Below are 19,416 nucleotides of genomic sequence, written 5' to 3'. Positions count from 1 at the left end.
CAATCAATGCACATGTGTCCCAAGAGATAGGAGGAGATGAATCCACCGTCCTATGAATTGGTTTCAGTTTGTAATCACCTTTCCCAGTGTGAGTGATTCTCTGGGAGGGCTATGATTTTAGTGTTTCAAGGTACATATTTCAAATATATTAATACCAAAATCTCTAATTTCACTCAACTACTTTTCCCAGTCGTCAGTTAAAGAAACAATGATCTATCCCAAGACTAGAGGAAACTGTGGGTCTGTCGGACTGCTAAAGAGGCAGTAAGCGATCATCCTGCTGATTCTGATATTAATAACATGTAATTTGCACCACACACTTTCTTTTAGTAACAATCCCCTAAGATACGACTACACTGACAGCAGCATATGTTCGTGTAATCATCTGACTTTTAAACTGCATTCTCCCTTTATTATTGAATACAAATGTGCGGGAATTGGAAAATGAAAAGTACTGATACAAGTGATAAACATACATCTCCAACAAATGAGGCAAAGATGAAATCATTAAACCTCTTGAAGTCAAAAATACAGAAAAAGAGTAAAATTATGCAACATGAATGAAATTCTAGACCCAAGTACCAAAACCATGCATTATGGGAAATTTTACTGTCATCTGTAACTTTCTGGAAAAGAATCTCCACAATGACATGCACATACCTAAACATGTGTATAGAATTATTACCTAGGCATATTTTCAGGAAAAGGTCATGTTCAAACGTAGGGCACTTATCATTCTGAACCATCCTTGCTGCCCTCTGGGCAGAGATATTAATTCTTGCCACTTAGCTCCCTCAGGATTGTGTTCATGCCATCAGTATACAATTTAGAGCTCTTTAGTAAACTGGATTGTTGGTATCTATGGCTATTTAAATCAAAAACTCCTTGCAAGCAGGTTGTAAGTCTTACTAACCTGTTTCTACAGTGCCTTAGAGAGGCGCCTGACTGAAAAAGGGCCCTCTGCAAAGGGTGGAGAGCAAATGAATAACTGAATTATCAAATTTACCTCTCCGAGATTCATTTCCTATAATGAATCAGAGAAGAAAGAAAGACACTGCACAAAATTCACCAGGTCATGGTCTCCAGCACGGAGCTCACCATGCACCGTCCTTACCTATCTAGGGAAATGCAGCACAGGTGAAAAATCGATGCTGTTGTAAGCAAGACGTCTAGAGATGTCCGGACGAGGCAGAACATCTCCCCATAAATCCAGTTGTCTTGAACCAGCTCAATGGCACCAAAGGGCATCACCAGCACGGAAACCAGCAGATCCGCAAAAGCAAGAGATACAATGAAATAATTGGTTTTTATTTTCCTGTGAGTGAAAAGGTGTAAGAGAGGAGGCAGGGGAGGGAGGGAGAAGAGAGCAAGAGAGGAAGTGGGGGAAATGGAAGCAGAGCAAGAAGGAAAGAAGGGAGGGAAGAAAAGGAAAGAAAAGTCACATGTTTAGCGTATTCAGCGGGATCCAGTTTCCCCTTCTGTAACGTAGCTGAGAAGACCTTGCGTGGTCCGGCCTCTTCTGACCTCTCCAGCCCCACCTTATGCCCAAAGCCCTCTCTTCCTCTCCCTTCTGGCCACCCCGGCCTGATCTGAGTTCCCTGAGCACACAGCTCCCCCCGAGTGCCTTCGTGCAGGTGCTCTGTCCTCCAACCATTGGTCCAGTTACCAGTAAGTGCCTCCCGCCCCTCCGTCTTCGGGCATTCTCAGGGAGCCCTGCCACAGAGCTCCCCTCACAAACGTCACATGTCACCGTTTTCCACTCTTAGACTGACTCCTGTGTGCCTCACCTTTGTGACACAGGTCAGAATTGCACTTTTATACTTAATTTGCATCAGCATTGGATCAGTGCATGTCTCGCTTAGAGAGGATCAGCTTCCTTTATCCCCTTTTACGGCCCAGTGGCTCTCGTCCCAGGCTGCACGCTAGAATCACCTGGTGAATTTTAATAAATATGGATGCCCAGGTCTCACCCTAGATCAATTAGTTCAGGAATCCTGGAGGATTAACACCCCGCTCTTCAAAGATTGCCAGATAAAATACAGGTTGCCTGGTTAAATTTAAATTTTAACAAAGAATAATTTCTTTTTAGTATAAGTGTGTCCAAAATATTGCATGGAACACAGTGATACTACATAGCGGTACTTTTTAAAGTGCTTCAGGTGATTCTAATTGTAGTCAGGGTTGAGACTGATGAAGTAGAAAGAGCAGAAGACCCAGGTTTAATTTCTAGTTCAGTCTCTTGTCAGCCATCCCTTCCCTGAACCATTGATAAAACAGGGAGGTTAGATTAGATGGTCTCAACAGCTGTATATATAGTGATCACTACTATTAAAAAAACAAATACAACATTGAAGAAAAAAGACAGGATGGATACAGACTGAAGTGCTTACACTGGTTAGCTGAGAGTTGCGAGATTATGTGTGATCCCTTTTTCCCTCCTCTAATTTTCATATACTCTTCCCATGAATGTTTTCCTGCTTAATTAGAATTATAATGAAACGTTCCGATTCAACTCTTCTGGGAGAGCCTGGAATTCCGCCCATGTTACCTCAAGAGGGTCCCCCGTCCTGCTCACCTGAGCTGCCTGTCCCTGCACACGGCCACCATCACCAGCAGGTTCCCCAGGATGGCCATCAGGATAACCGCCGAGAGAAACGTGAGCAGCACAACCTTCTCCACTGACCCGAAACCCTCCTTGGAACTGGAAGACACGCACACACACAAGCACAGAGAATTGAAGGACACTTGGAGACACAGGAAAGAAAATTCATCTTTTCCTCCTTGACCTTCAGGAAGGTAACTTCACCATCAGCAGCTGCAATACACATTTATTGTGCACCGAGGTCTGAACTAGGTATATAACCCAAAGAGATGAAAGCAGGGATACAAACAGATGCTTGTATACTCCTGTTCTACGGCAGCATTATTCACAATGGCCCAAAGGTGGACACAATCCAAGTGTCCATTAACAGATAAGTGAATAAATAGAATGTGGCATATACACACCATGGAATCTTATTTCTCCATAAAAAGGAATAAAGTTCTGATACATACTGCAACGTGGATGAACCTTGAAAACATTACTCTCAGTGAAATAAACCACACACAAAAGAACAAATAGCATATCATTCCACTTACATGAGAATCCTAGAATAGGCAAATTCATAGAGACAGAAAACAGAATAGTAGTTATCTTGGACTGGGGCTTGAGGGGAAGGGAGAGTTATTATTTAATGGGTGCAGAGTTTCTGTTTGAGATGATGAAAAAACTCTGGAAATGGATAGTGGTACACCATTGTGAATTGTTCTGAATATCACTGTTCTTAATATCACTGAATTGTATGCTTAAATGATTATTTTATGTATTAATGGTAAATTTTATGTTCTGTATATTTTATCACAATAACAAAAAGAATGCATGAGTAACTACATACGAGGATACTGTATAGGGCTCCTGTATTGGGAACAGGCTGGTCTGGCTGGTTTTAGGTCCCTTTTTTATCTATGGTCTGTGATTTACACATGTGTTCTCCATCAGCCACACTCTCACCATTAGAACCATCTCTCCTGTACTGCTTTTTCTCTTACAGGAGAAGAAAACAGATTCAGCGTGTCTGTCATGAACATTGCTGGCTCCAGAGGAAGCATATTTCAAATTAAGTAGGCACAAGGGTCAGAAAGTACCACCTTCAATGTTACGGTTCATTCGTGGTATGACAATTAAGAGCTAGAAATGGCAAAACTTTAAGCTGTGAGTGATGAACACAATTTAGCCACAGAAGAAGATTTTTTAATTAGGCAGAACTGTCCCTTGAACAGTAATGATAATTAAAATAAACTACGAACTACTTTTGCAGAATCCACATGAGAGCCTTGGGTTGCCTCTGATACCCCCAGGAATACTGTTAACCACTACCAGACGGTTCTCGTCTGGCCAAGGAGCTGTCCACTCCACTAAATTGGCTCTTTGACAGCTATTCTTATGAGAAGTCTTACTTTCTCTTTCCTTTTGCTTTTTCAGTGATCTTTTGATCCATTAATAAAGAAACTCCATGAACTTGAAGGCTGTATTTACCATTTTTCTCTGAGCTTATGAAAGGAAACATAAAGACACTAATTCTGGGAAAATTTCCATATAGGTTATTGGATATAAAAGTGGATTGTAAGTGATAAAGTATAACACAAATAAGTAATTATTATTATTAATATCAGAAGCCCACACAGAGACAATAGCAAAGGAAGTCTTAGGTTATGTTTTGTTACACATGCACACACACACACACACACACACACACACACTCTAACACTTTTTGAGAGTCAAGAATATGTTTTTTATTGTTTTCGTGCTGGTTTTGCTAATAACCAGCTGTGTGACTTCTAAAATACACTTGCCTCCTCTAAGCCTCAGTTTCTTCATGGATCAATTGAGAAAGTTAGATTAAATTTCTCATTCGTCAAATATGTACAGAATGCCAACTATATGCCAAGCACTGTGATCATTACTGGATACAACAGTAAAGAAAATGGACAGAATCTCTGCCCTCATGGAGTTCATACTATGAATGGCAACAGACAAGCAAGTATATTATTAAAGAAACAAATATAGCTCGTGATCAGTAATTCAAAGTCATACTTCTCCAACTTTAACATTTATATTAATCCAGTGAGAATCTTCTTAAAATGCAGATTCTGACTCTTTAGGTCTGGGGCAGAGTCTGGGATTCTTCATTTCTAACAAACCCCTAGGCATTGCTGATGCTGCTGGTTCCTGAATCACACTTGGACTAGCGAGACTACAAAAGGCACAAACGTGAGTGTGATAGAGAACACACTGGGTTAGAAGGAAATGTTACATAGTCAGAGAGCACTGCAGGTGGCATTCAGCTGGGTTCTAACATATGCAGAGGATTTTGGAGTTAGAGGAACCAGGAGAGGTGCATTCATTCATAAGGAAGTGCAAAGGCCCTGAGACAGGAAAGACTTAGTGTTCACTATCAAAGAGGAATGAATGAGCAAGAGAAAAAGCACCCGTGATGAGCTCAGAAAAGTCATCAGGAGCCAGATCCTGAATGAAGGCTTTTGCTATTCGCTGGGGAGAAGGGTATGTTCCATTGGAAGATAAATGAGAAGACACAGAAGTGATGTAAGCAGAGCAGTGACATGAGGGATGAAAAAGTGAAAGCAAGTGAGTAGACCTGCCAGGGGCCCTGCAGGAGTGCAGGTAACGGAGGACAGTGGCTTAGAGTAAGGTGGTAGCTGGGGGGATGAGAAGTAGATGGAATAAAGGTATATTTGGGGAGTAAAGGAATAGATAAGAGCAATAGAATCCATGGGTGGGCAGAGAGAAGCAAAAATGATAGCTGTATTTCTGATTTGCACATCTGGATAAGTTTTTAGTATGATTTAATGAGATGGGAAAAACATGTTAAGTATGAAATACCTATAAGACATGCAAGTGGAGATGTCAAGTGAACAAATGGATGCATGCATCTGGAGCTCGGAAGGATGGCTGGACAGGAAATGCACACTTGGGACTGCCAGCATTGCTATGGGATTTAGATCCTGGGGGAGGGATGCGATCACCCAAGAAGAGGGTCAGGGTTGTGATGAACTGCAAAACTGAGACATGCAGTAGAGAAGGAAGAACCAGTTGAGGAGATGGAGAAGGACTATCCAGGATATTTTAGGGACACCAGGTGAGGGTGGGATGATGAAAACCTACAGCAAAAAAAAAAAAAATTCAAGTGAAAAGAAAAACTGTCTTCCAGGACAGTTCCCTGAAACTAGGAACTACTGCAGGGCCATCTCTGGGAATGATAGGAGGCACAATAACTACAGCAATTCTTATTTTATCTTTTGAACTTTGCAATAAAATTATGTTAGACAAGAGGGCCCCACCATTGCACCAATGATCTCTGCAGAAAGTGCCTCCTCTTCCACCTGCTATGAGTGCCAGAGCACATCCACAAAAGATCCCATTCCTCCTTGTACAAGTGCTTTCTCCCCCCATCATGCCCCGGACTGTGCAGTCCTGTGTCAAAGAATTACACATAAATTAGAGAAAACGGTGTTTCATTTTCTTACCAATCAACAGTCAGTAAGAAAAATGCAAAGGCATTCTGACTTAAGAGAGGGAATCTGCCAAAATTGGATGTTTTTCTACTGTAAATCTTATTAACCTTACATGTGAGGCCCCTGGCGTTTTCTCTACCCATAAAAGATTGGGTACTGACCAAAACGCTGTCAGGCTCTGCTCAGCTTGACTAAACTTCAGACAGGATTTTTCCTGATTCTAGGCTCTGCACTCCTTTTTCTTAGAGAATTTACTTTAGAAAATTTGTAATTGTAAATTCTTTCTCTGACCCTTCGAAATGTCAGTCAAAGCCACTCATCAGTTTCACAAGCTAGGACTGTGCTTCTCAAGGACCTGGGGGCCATCCCTTTGAAATGAAACCATCGGGGGAGACAGTGCCCCTGTCTCTCAGACTCTGTGGGAGGGGAGAAGCCTAGGCTTAGTGAGCACCTTGCTCCAAGTTCTAAAGCTACCTCCTGTCATGAAGATTTGAGAAAGTTTGCTTTTCCTTTGGGTAAGGCCAATTAGTACACACAGATGGCCTATAATCCCCTCCTCACCAACTCCATTTCTTAAAAATTTTCCTGCCCTTTGTTGTATTGAAGTTGGGCTCAGAATGCTGTTCTGGTCTCTCTCCCTATTGCAATAGCCTTGAAAAAAGTCAGCTTTACTTATTTAACTTTGTCCAGTGCTATTTTTGTTTTGACAGTGTATATCATTTTTGCACAACTACAAATGCTTCTAGACTTACAATAGGGTTACATCCCAATAAACTCATTGTAAGTTGACAATATTGTACATGGAAAATGCATTTAATACACCTAACCTACTGAACATCATTACCTAGCCTAGCCTACTTCAAATGTGCTCAGAAAGCTTACACTGGCCTGCAGTTGGAAAAAGTCTTCTGGCAACAGAGTACACTGTGGAGTATCAGTTGTGCAGCTGACTGGCAGCTGCAGCTCACTGCTGCTGCCCATAGTGTACTAGCCTGGGAAAAGACCAAAATTGAAAATTTGAAGTAAGATTTCTACTGAATGCACATAACTTTCCCACCATCATAAATCAAAAAATCATTAAGTCAAACCATCGTAATTCGGGGCCATCTGTACTGATGTTATGTGTGTACTTTCTTCATCATCATTACCACTTTCCATAAACAGAATCCATGACAGTTGGAGTACACAGAGGAGAGTTAAACTAAGACAATATTTGCATTGGTAATATGTCCTATGTAAATGAATTTTTCAAATACCTTTTTAATTAAAGTAGAAATAGTAGAGTCCATGAATATGTTAATTGTTTCCCTATAACCAATAATTACAGCAATACTGTAACTGTAACCTTTTTAAAGTGTATGTCATTTCCTTTAAATACATGCACTTTTTCCCCCTAAGTTTCTTGAGAGGCTAAACATACAAATGGACAATGGCCAGACCACAAGTAACAATAAAACTCTGCCTGACAATCTCTGTATCAGCCAGCCCAGAATGGTCAGGACTTATTCAACCACTGCTAGCTTCCTTATTTTTTCCGTCCTATCTGCTTTCAAATCAAGACAAACTCCAGAACACCAAATATGCTCCCCAAACCAGTTACATAAGATGCCCTGCTTCTTTTTAGTGCATCTCCTGCTTCCTGGTGCCAACACCTCCAAACACAGCATATTTGAAGTCTTTTTTGTCTTTACCATTATGAAGCTTCTCTATTCCCCGCCTGTCTTTGAGTCTTTGCTAAATTCAAGGGGATGGTGACTGATCCTCTTGTTATATCACGCTCTGAATAAATTGCTTGTGTTTGTTCTCATTGGTGTGGCCTTCATTTATTTCCACATTCCAGTATGTACTAGATGTTACATTTATTTGGAATTCTATATTTTAAAATTCAGTAGAAATCTTTTGAGTGGAGAGAATAGTTCTTATGATTTGGCTTATGTTAATTTGGGTTTTTACAGTAAGTTTTCAGGTCTCCAACCCAACTTTTTTTTCTTTCACAGAATGCTTTTTTTAACAAAAGGATTAAATAAGATAATTTGTATAACATCGTTGTGTAATAAGAAGCATCAGAACGGTAGAGTTTCAGAATCACCAGCCAGCATTAGGATCACCTGGAGGGCTTGGTTAAAACATAGATTCCTGGACCCACTCACAGTTTTGAATTCAGTGCATCTGGGGTGAGGACCAAAATTTTGCATTTTTAGCAAGTTCCCAGGTAACACTGTTGCCGATGCCAGTCCAGGGACCACATTTTGAGGACAACTGACCTAGAACCTTGTAAGGGATGCCCTTAATCTCAACCTTCATTCCTCATTGCAAATTACTTTGTTTTCCTCCTCAGTTTGGAACTTAGCCCTTAGAAGTGGGTTGATTTTGACATCAACGTATTGAGCACCTACCATATGGCAAACAATGCACCTTGGAGGTTTTTGAAGTTGGCTCATTTAATCTTCACACTTTTCATGTGATCTAATATCATAATGTTGCTTTTTCATAAGAAGAGACTGAAGCTCAGCACGGTTACGAGACTTAACATCCTACAACTACTAAGTGGTAGAGTTGGGATTTAAACCCATCCATTCTGATTGCAAGTCCAGTGCTTTTCCCACTAAAATTTTAAACATGCTCATTTGAATTTGTATACATTTCCTTTAAAAAAAATAGACATGCCGAAATTTTGTTATTTGTCTAGAAACTTAAGATTCAAAATGTTGATGATGACAGCTTAGTATGTCTTTTAAAAATATGCTGGATATAAAAAATAGTAGGAGAAAAAGGAATAAATCCTATAGGATGGAAATCATGTATAATGAAGTTTCTATGTAATTCTAAAAGAATTCTTTTTGACTGTTTTTGAAGAAGCTATAGACGAGAGCAAGAGGGTAGGGAGGTGGTTGGTGTGCAGTTGGTAAAGGTTGGGAATTTTTGAACTGCTAATATGTGGAGTAAAATTCTTGTGGCAAACTCTTAACAGACTTTTCAAGGACCTCAAAGATCACATATATTGGGCGTGAGAAAAACTTCAAAGGCCAAAGAGTATTTGTCTGTATAGAGCATAAGGGAGGTAAAAGCTGCAAGGAATACAAAGGGTACCCGGATCAAAGACAGTGTTCTCTGAGGCCACGCCTGAACGTAAGCCATGCCAGACAGATATGATAAGGCAAGAGTTAACTGTCAGGGATTTCATCCTTCTCGAAAATGAAATGCTCCATGATGGTGCCAGTAAGTTAGATCTTACAGGTGGATCTCACCTTAAGAAATCCCATCTTCTGAAATTAAAACTGAGCACACGGTTACAGAGATAGATTTTTTTCTTTATAATATCATTTCTTCTTTATATGTAGATTGACTGTAGGGTCTCTAGTTTGTTTTGCGAACATTTCTTTACCCACAATTGTTCAGGAACGTGCTCACGAGGCACAGAAATATCTTTCTCTGCACTGAAACACATGGCATGTTTTCAGCATTTGGCTGATCTTTTCCTCGAAATTATTCCTGCGATTATGAGAAATTCAGCACAGGGAAAATGTAGCCCACACGTGCTCTCTCCACTGTGGTCAATCATTTACCCCAAGGATAAGCACTCAAGAAAAAGTGGAATTTCCCACGCTCTGATAACCACCCTCTCTCTATCTCTTTGCAACAGCTGGCCTCCGACTCAGGGCCCAAGTGCTAATGGATCTAGCACTGCGTATTTTGCCAGGATCTTGGCTTGATGTCCTTAATATGTTTTCTCTTCTCACCACTGTCTCTGAAAAATTCTATGCCCAGAGCAAGGAAGAAACTGCTTAATGCTACTCTATCGCAGAAGTAGCCAAACAATGGCCAGTGAGCCAAATCCAGCCCACTGCCTGTTTTTATAAATAAAGTTTCATTAGAACACAGCCACACTCAATCATTTGTGTGTTTTCTCCTGCTGCTTTGACACTACAAAGGCAGAGTTGGGTAATATGACAGAAACTGTATGTCCCGCTAAAGCTGAAACTATTTACTCTCTGACCCTTTATGAAAAAGTTTGATGACCCCGCTTTTTTGGAACCAGACATAAGTTTGATCTAAAGAAGAATATGATATAGAAACATTAAGACCTCTAAGAGCCTCTTCTGAAAGGAGCCTATCTAACTCATTCCTCTGGATTCTCTAAGCGGAAAGCAACACCATTCCAGTTGACCAAGCCAGAGACTTAACATCTTACTCAATGTTTTCTTCTCCTATACTGGAGTCATTATTTATTGTGAGGATCTCATAAATCTCTTCACTTCTCTCCCATCTGCTGTCAATCTCCTAATAAAGGTCTTTCTTTTATCTCTGCCTAGCCTACCACGACCACTCCTATCCTACTGCCTGCTCTGTCTTTAGTTATCAGCCTATTCAACTGTTTCAATTGAACATGTCCAAAGTTGATCTCTTGATTTCCCTCACCTCCAATCTGCTTCCCATCTCAATACGCAGCACATCTATTTTCCAGTTGCTCAGGCCAACTATCGTCACTCTTAGCAAGCCTCTTTCTCTCACCCCTCACATACGGCAGCAAGCCCCGTGAGCTCTGCCTTCGAAATATCTCCTGATTCCGGCCCTTCACCAGCTCCTCCACTGCTACCACCTTCGTTGCAACTACATCACGCCTCCCTGGGGTGATTGCAAAGGCCTCCCAACTGGTGTTCCTGCTTCCACTGTTTTCCACATTGAATCTACTCTTCACCCACTAGACAGAATGAGCTTTGTAAAATACGTAGCCTGGGACATACCACAGCTGTACTCACAGCCCTGAGACGGCTGCCTTCCCACTGAGAGTAAAGCCCACAGCCCTTGGGGGACCTCAGTGAGCTTACAAGGCTGCCTTCTGGCTGCTTCTGTGAATTCAACTCTTACCACTCCCTCCCTTTCCCGTGCTGCTCTAGCTAAGGAGACTTCCAGACTCCTCGCTGTTCCCAGAATGAGCCAACCGTGCACCCACCTCAGGGTTCTCGCCTGACGCTACCTCCACCAGGGTCTTTTCCTTCCATGTGACCAGAACAGCCGACCCCTCACTTCATTTAGGTCTCTGCTCAGCTTCACCTCCACAGAGAGAACTTTCCTGACCACCCACATTTAAAATAGAACCTCCCCAACTCTCTGTTCTCTCGCCTTGTATTATTGATTTTCACGGCCGTTATCTGGCGTGCTCCCACACGCGTTAGAATGACTGGAACGTGAGATCACTGGAAGCAGGAACTTGCTCTGTTAAGTTTACTGATGTATTTCTAGAACCTAGAAGAGTACCTGGCACATACAAATGCTGAAAAAGTACAGTCGGCCCTCTGTATCTGTGAGTTCCACAGCCATTGATTCACCCAAGCAAGGATTGAAAATATTTGGAAAAAAAATTGTGTCTGTACTGAATATGCACAGACTTTTTTTCCTTATCATTATTCTCTAAAAAATACGGTATAACAACTATTTACATATCATTTATATTGTATTAGATAATATAGGTAATCTAGAGATGACTAAAAGAAAATGTGGCATATATACACAATGCAATTCTATTCAGCCATAAAAAGGAATTAAATCATGTCTTTTGCAGCAACATAGGTAGAACTGGAGGTCATTATCTTAGGTGAAACAACTCAGACGTAGAAAGACAAATACCACATGTTCACACTTATAAGGAGGAGCTGAACAATGTGCACATATGCAAGCAGAGTGTGGAATGGTGGACAATGGAGACTCAGGGGGTGAGGGGCTGGTGGGCTGGAGGACGGGGCGTTGCTTGTGGGTATCCAGTGTGTTGCTCAGTGGTGGATGCGCTGAAGGCTCTGACTTCACCATGATGTAGTAAAACTGCACTTGTACCTCATGAATAGATACAAATAAAAAAATGGAAAAAGTTTTTAGAGAATTTCCACATAAAAAGTGAAAATAATAAAAGTCTATTATAACAACCATAGGAAAAAACATTTTTTTAAAAGTATGTGGGAGGATGTGCCATTTTGTATCAGGGACTTGAGTGTCCTTGGATCTTGGTACCCGAGAGAGGTACTGGAACTAATCCCATGTGGGTACTGAGGGACAAATGTATTTATGGGATGAATGAATGAATGAATGAATGAGTTACTTCTTAGTCATCTAGTCATCAATGCCTTGACTCTTACTCTTCAACCATTTTCAGCACTAAAGTCAAAATATGTTGCTGCTTTTTTTTTCTCAGAAGGAATTAGCTCATCTTTCCCCCTTATTGAAAATCCTGTAATGTCTTCCCATTGTAATTTTGATAAAATAGCAAATCTTGACCTGGTTTTACCTGGCACATGCTTACCTCTCCAGATTTATTTTTGACACTGCTCCACAACCAGCCTTGCCACAGAGAAGTCCCCAAATTCTCATTCAGGAGACAAGACACGCTTGTTAAGCCCCTTCTTTTCCTTCCTCTTCTTTACCTGGCAAGCCCTTGCACGTCCTTTGGTCCTCAATTTAAACATCTTATTCCCTGGGAAGTCATCCCTGACCCCAATATTGTCCTTATCCTATATGCTTTTATAGTACGCTATAATCACGTATTAGAGCTTTTATCACGTTTAATTATACATTTAATTATTAATTTAAATATCTATCCATCCAACCACACTGTCTTACTCATTTTTGTATTCACCGTGCCTAGCACAATGAATACATATTAGACGAGTAAACAGATCTACTACAAGTTAGCCCTTGCCTGAAAGAAGTTTAAACTCTAGTCATTAACATAAAGAATTTTTTTCCCTTTCTTCAACTCAATAGTTCTATTTAATCCTGTGTCTAAACCACTCCCTGAATCAGGTGCTTTAGGACCACCAATCCTTTCCTTAAGTTACAACTTACAATTGTTGACATCATATACAGACTTCTAAAGAGTTAACTAGTTTCTACGGAAAATATCAGAAGCCTTTCCCAGGCTGCACTCTGAAGGCTAACAATACTTCTAAGTCTATTTCTAGTCATCTTCTGGGCATCGAAGTTGTTTTAAGGATTCAGGGAATACATATAAAACATTTAGAATATTGCCTTGTGTGTAGTATGTGCTCTCTAAATGCTAGCCATTGTTACTCCTCTTTTCTGTTCATTTCAAACACACACAAATGACACTCACATTTGTCCTGGTCTTCCAGCTCACAGTATAGCAAGCAACTCAGGCTGGTCAGTGACTGATCATTATGACAGCATGTTGTAATTTGGCTGGGAGCTTTTGAAATGACAAGTATAAATAGCATCCACAGAAAAGAGATGGTGAGTAAGAATATCTTGGAGTTTTTCCAGACATAACTGGTAGAAACGCAAATGTGATAGAGCAGAAAAGAAAAAAATTTGCTGAAAGTTCACAGGAGTGGAGATGGAGTTTAGAAAGTTGTTCCTAAATGTAAGGGGTAAAAATTGGGGAACATATGGAGCTACCACAAGCACAAGAGAAGTAGGGAGTATTCAGTAGTTTGATGAGCCATGAGGATTTTAAAGAAAAAGGTTCTACATTCTAGTTCACCATCAACATGCATGCACTCACTCACACCTACATGCCCCGCCATGAACACGATCCATATAGAAGGCTGGGGACGGAGGAAGGCAAGTGGAGAACAATGGTGGCGATGTCCAAGGATAGTCAGATTGAAGTTCAGGTTCTCCACCTGGATCAGACTCTCCACTTACGCCTTCTTCCCCTGCCCATGCTACTGGGCATTCCTAGAGCCAAAGACAGTATTGTATAAAGTAGGCTAATTTAAAAATGCCTGCCGTGGCATTCCAGCCAGGCAAGCCTAAAAACTATGTTATAGTACTGCGTAAATGCATACCCAGACAATGCTTGTGACAAATGTTAAAAGAGCCTTAAAAACACTCATGCTCCCAAAATTCTATTTCTAAGAATTTATCTTAAGGAAATAAATCATTAGAGTTCTTTAAAACGTCTGTATATTATTACTCACAATCATGTTTATAATTGAGAAAATTAGAAACAACCTAGATGTCTAAATTTGAGTATTGGTTACATAAACATTTTACATAGCCATTGAAATTTAGGTTTAATAGAATATATAGGAATATATATATCCAGTGCTCTATGATCGTGTCTGTGGATAGCAACTGCACTCCAGCCTGGGCAACATTTAAAAACATTTTTTTAAATAAAAAATATATATTTATATACGGGTCGAGAAAAAAATATTGAGAGAGTTAATTCGTGACCTTTTCCTTAAAATCACAAAAAGACTAGAAGGAATGAGGAGTTATCTTGCTCTTCCATCCCAAGAAGAATAACTAAGATTTAGATTCTGAACTCTCAGTAACTTTGGTTATAGGTTTTTCAAGTTGTAGGGCTGAAGGCAGAAGTTTCTAACACCAGAGCAAAAGCACCTGCCCTAAAGTCTGAATTAGCCAACTAGGATGTAAGGAGGGTGGTTTGCAGAAGGCAGGGGTTTGAAGATTACAGGAGCAGCAAGAAGGAACACCATACTCACTCTCAGCACCCACAGAGACCAACCACTAGGATAGAAGACCCCAGAGTCGAGCTTCACACGGAAGCAGCAGAATCTCCTGCCTTCAAGGGACCTGTAGAGCAGGTGGTGACCAGTGTGAACTGAAAAGCAAAATGTCCAGTTTGACTCAGAAAGAAGGAGAGGTCCACAAAATGTCTGAGGTTGAATTTTCCCTTAAAAACCTAGCTTGAAGAGCTCATAGAAAAGTTAACTAATTTAGAGATTAAAAGAAATGTGGCATTTCTTACACCTGAATGTTGTACAGTAAAATTCAAATGCAAGCCCGGTATACGTATGTGATAGACATACACATACATACATGCTTACATATATACAAATATATATGTACAGGTAAATGATACATATAAGCACTTCATATTTACACATATACCAATATTTTTTACATGTAACTTCATAGATTAACATTATATATATCCAACATAGTTACCATTAGTTGATGTTATTCTAGAAAAATTTGAATTACTTCTTTATACCTTTTTACCTTTCCCCAGTATTTCCCATCAAATGTGTATTACATTCTTAACACACAAAAGCGATTTTTTTCAAAATGCATTGCCTACATCTGGCTTTACTCATAAAATTGTCTTCATAAGTATATTAAATCTGCACATATTGTTTCTCCAACCAGTTATTAAACTTACTAATTGGTGCGCTTGATTTTAAAAAGTCTTTAATTGCAAATGTAGCTATAAGCTTTGGAGCTTAAAGGAACAGATTTTCTCCTAGCTTTTGTCCATCCACCTGAAGCTGCTATGAAGAAAGAATAACTTTAAAATTTTTACAAATTCTTCTCCCCTTCTATTGATGTTTTGGAGTTTACAACTTCGTCCTGAATCTGACCACTTCTCATCAGTGGCACCACTAATATTAGTCCAAGCCACCATCATCTCTAACTTAGTTCTTACAAGCTTATTTCTTGCAATAAACTCCTGTCTTCAATTCCCAGCCCAGAGGATGTATTTTCTACACAAAATCCAGAGTTACATTTCTGACACCTAAGGCACACAGCATGTGTTTCCTGCCCAAAATGCTTCGATGGCTTCCCCGCTTGTGCAGAGTATCCCAAGTCCCTACGTGACTTCCAAAGGTGCACAGAATCTGGCACCAGCAGCCCCTTTGACCTCAACTTCTACCACTTCCTCTCCTCACTCTGCTCCAGTCACAAGAGCTTCCCCCCTGTTTCTCCAGTAGGTCTACTGCACTCTGACTTTACACCTGTTTTCTTTTCCTTCTGGACTACTCAGCCCCAAATATCTACTGTGTTCCTTCCTTGTCTTTAATCAGGTCTCTGATCAAAGGTAGCCTCACCAAGTAGCACTTTGCTGACCATCCTGGGTAACGTAGCACACTTTGTCATCCTCGGATTCCCTATGTCACTTTATTTTTCTTCATGATAATTATCCAACATGTTCTTATGTTCTTTTGCTTTTTAGTGTCTGTTAACTGCCTCCTCCCAGTAGATTATAACTGTCATGAAAACAAAGGCTTTGTTTTCTTGGCACATAATAGGCACTCAAAAAATATTTGTTTGAATGAGTTAAGCAATGAATGGTGTCATTATAGACTATCTTGAAAATGTGGTTATATCATCTTCTACAATATCATGTGGTTATTTATCCATCTTGACCAAAGTATTGCTTTCAGATACTTCAATCATCTTTCAAATCAAACACCATCTTTTCCACAAGATTTTACATATATTACATCCAACAGAGGGTACAAGAAGTCTGTCCTCTCCAGCTCTGTTGTCTTTTTCAAAACTCAGCGGGATTGGTTTTTTTTTTCAAAGTATAAGGTTCTTAACCACCCTTAGTCCTATTTTTTTGTTCTTCCATAGGACTTATTCTAAGACTCATTTTTTTTCCACTAATTATTTAGTAGTTCAGATTCTCTTATCCTTTTAGAGAATTTTTTTAAAGTATAAATGTGCTTTTGGTAATCAATTAATCTATAAACCAATCGACTAACCAACCAATCAATATTTATCACTTATTTACCATGCTTAGCCTTGGGGCCACAGTAGCGAATGAAACAGATGTGGCCCCTGTCCTTATAGAGCCCATGGTATAACATATATCATAAAGTTGCTCTTATTTTTTACAAATTGTCCATTAAGCTTACCTAAAAATGCACATGTTTACAAGTAGTTATGAAAATGTAACCTCAAACCATGAGATATAATTTCTACCCATCAGATTGGAAAAACACTAAATTGCTAATCTTCTGAGTTGATGAGGATGTCCCGGAAGGGCACTATCAGGACTGGCTGTGGGAGGACACATTGGCAAAGCTTTTTGGATGCTAATTTTGCAATATGTTTAAACTATTTGAATGCGTATTTCATACATATCTATTCTAGGGAAATGCTCCAACACTTGCTTTGGTGTCTAAGATGCATGTGGAGGGATGTGAGTTGCTATATTGTTTGTAAAAATGAGCACTTGGAAGCAGTATAAATACCCACAAATCTGTGAGTGATTAATTAAATCGTGACACATTGACATCCATAAATACTATGCAGATGCTAAAAAGAATGAGAAGGGATTCTTATACATGTAATGAAAAATAGAAAGACATGCACTCGATTTATAAACATCAAAACCACGGAAGTAGGTATAAAGTCAGAGCAGAGAGAAGAAGAGGTTTTTTTAACCAGGAGAAAATTTGATTTTCATTGGGAAGAGATTTGATCAGGAGGAAATTTCAACTATAAATACCCACAAATCTGTGAGTGATTAATTAAATCGTGACACATTGACATCCATAAATACTATGCAAAAGAATGAGAAGGGATTCTTATACATGTAATGAAAAATAGAAAGACATGCACTCGATTTATAAACATCAAAACCACGGAAGTAGGTATAAAATCAGAGCAGAGAGAAGAAGAGGTTTTTTTAACCAGGAGAAAATTTGATTTTCATTGGGAAGAGATTTGATCAGGAGGAAATTTCAACTATATTTTTAATATTTTATATATTAAGCTGGGTCATGGGCACACAGGTGTTCTTTCATTTTTTTCTCAGTACCTTTTGTTATATGTGAAATATTTCATTTTTAAAATAAAAGGATTTTATATATGCATATGTATACACACAATAAAGTAATAAAATATATCCAAGATACATGGGTAAATAAAAAAATCATATATCAATGTATATAATATGATACTATAGGTATTCGAAAAAAATAAAAACTGAAAGAGGGAAATAGGTATGCATATGCATACATTTATGTACATACATTCACATATATGTAAATCCAGAGGTTATGGCCATAAAAATGCACACTCAAGTGTTAATCATAAATATTTTGGGCAGGAGAGTGGAAGGCGATGAGAGACTTTTCCATCTGGAGTATTACTGGAACTTTAAACTACAAAAATTTGTATGTTTATGGATTACTTGTTCAACTGAAGAATATGAAAGACTATTCCCTCACCTGTGAATCACATCTTCTCTTGCATTTCTGGCACACTCACGAGTCTTCTCACTGTGCACTAGAAGGTTAACATATTGTTCTGCCAAGTGGGTCATACACGAGAGCATGAATTCCCCCAAGCAGCTAGGCGTACGCTGTGCTCCAAGCAGAAAACAAATTCACTGGCTCAAAAAGAGGTTTGGCTAAGGAGTGTCAGATCAGCTGTAGGCATGTGTGTCCATTTGTTCATTCAACCATTCCTTCATCAACTCCATCATGTATGTGTGCATTCAACAGAATATTTGAGAATCCACTTTATTTCAGGCACTGAGAAGAGAAAGCAGGCATAGCTCCTTCCCTCAAGAAGCTCAGAGGCTACCAGAGAAGACACACAAGAATCCAATAACCCTATGTCTACATGTAAAATTACAGCTACAGTGGGCACTATAGAGGAGGTACACATGGTGCCATTGACCCTTATGGGAGACGAGAAAACACTTTCCTGAGTTAAACAGAGCTATGATTTAAAGGAGGAATCAGAGTTGACCAAAAAACAGGCAGGAAACATTGGGAACCAAGGCTGGAGGTGCAACAGTGAGAACTATGTGACTCGTGACTTAGTCTAGCAGTTGCAAGAAGATCAGCATAGGTGGAGTGCTGAGAGTGAACGGAGGCTCTGTGTCAGATGAGGCCTTCCAGGGTCAGCTCTGGAGGGGATCAGAGACTGTGCTGAGTATGTAGGTATCGTGGTTGATTCAGTGGGAGTCACAAGTTGTTTCGAAAAGATTGGCATTGGGGGTGACATGATCAGATTTACAATCAGTTTGTTGGTTTGTTTTTGAGGATGGCTTTAATTATTTAAAAACATTTTCCTTGTACATATGCCAGTCAGCCTACCTAGAACATGGTTCTTAGTGGAAAGGGTATCACCCCCTAGGGGTCGTCTGAGATATCTGTGGGACATTGGGTTGTAGTTATGATTGGGGAGCACAACAGAAATTTAGAGGAAGGACAGGTGACACATTATCGTATGAGGAACAATCCGTCATAAGAAAAATACATCCCGTATTCTCCACGATTTTAGAACATCCTCTCAGCCATTTGTGTAAGTGAAAAATTTGTTTATAATTACCTAACCTAGAACTTAACTCCTTCTACATAGAAATTCAAAGAATTTTTGCATGGTAATTCATATGCACTAATGAAGGGAAGATTTTGCATTCATATTGTTCAGAACAAGTATTCACTATGTCACCTACAGCCACTCATGATACTGGAGTTGCCAATACAACACAACACCTGTATTGGACCTTGTTGGTAGTTGTCACATCCATAGTGATTTAATGTACAAGTGCACGTATCTGACTACTTCCTTTTGTTTTCTACTCCAAATGAGCCTGAGCATTTATATAATAAAGGATAT

The 19,416-nt window shown here is 39.6% G+C and overlaps 1 protein-coding gene across 1 annotated transcript in view; it reads right to left on the bottom strand.

Moving 5' to 3' along the window:
* HTR4 (5-hydroxytryptamine (serotonin) receptor 4, G protein-coupled) overlaps window positions 1-19,416 on the bottom strand; it is a 208,696-nt gene that overhangs the window by 104,159 nt on the left and 85,121 nt on the right. The window contains exons 3-4 of the mRNA XM_012658261.1: window positions 2,576-2,701; window positions 1,115-1,315 (exon numbers count right to left, since the gene is read on the bottom strand). Coding sequence (XP_012513715.1) covers window positions 1,115-1,315; window positions 2,576-2,701 — 327 coding nt within the window. The remainder of the gene's footprint in view (window positions 1-1,114; window positions 1,316-2,575; window positions 2,702-19,416) is intronic.

This window comes from Propithecus coquereli, unplaced genomic scaffold, assembly GCF_000956105.1.
Source record: "Propithecus coquereli isolate 6110/MARCELLA unplaced genomic scaffold, Pcoq_1.0 Scaffold58, whole genome shotgun sequence".
In the NCBI taxonomy this organism is placed as follows: domain Eukaryota; kingdom Metazoa; phylum Chordata; class Mammalia; order Primates; family Indriidae; genus Propithecus; species Propithecus coquereli.
Note: the sequence above shows the minus strand (reverse complement) of the source record. Positions and strands in the feature narration are given on the sequence as shown.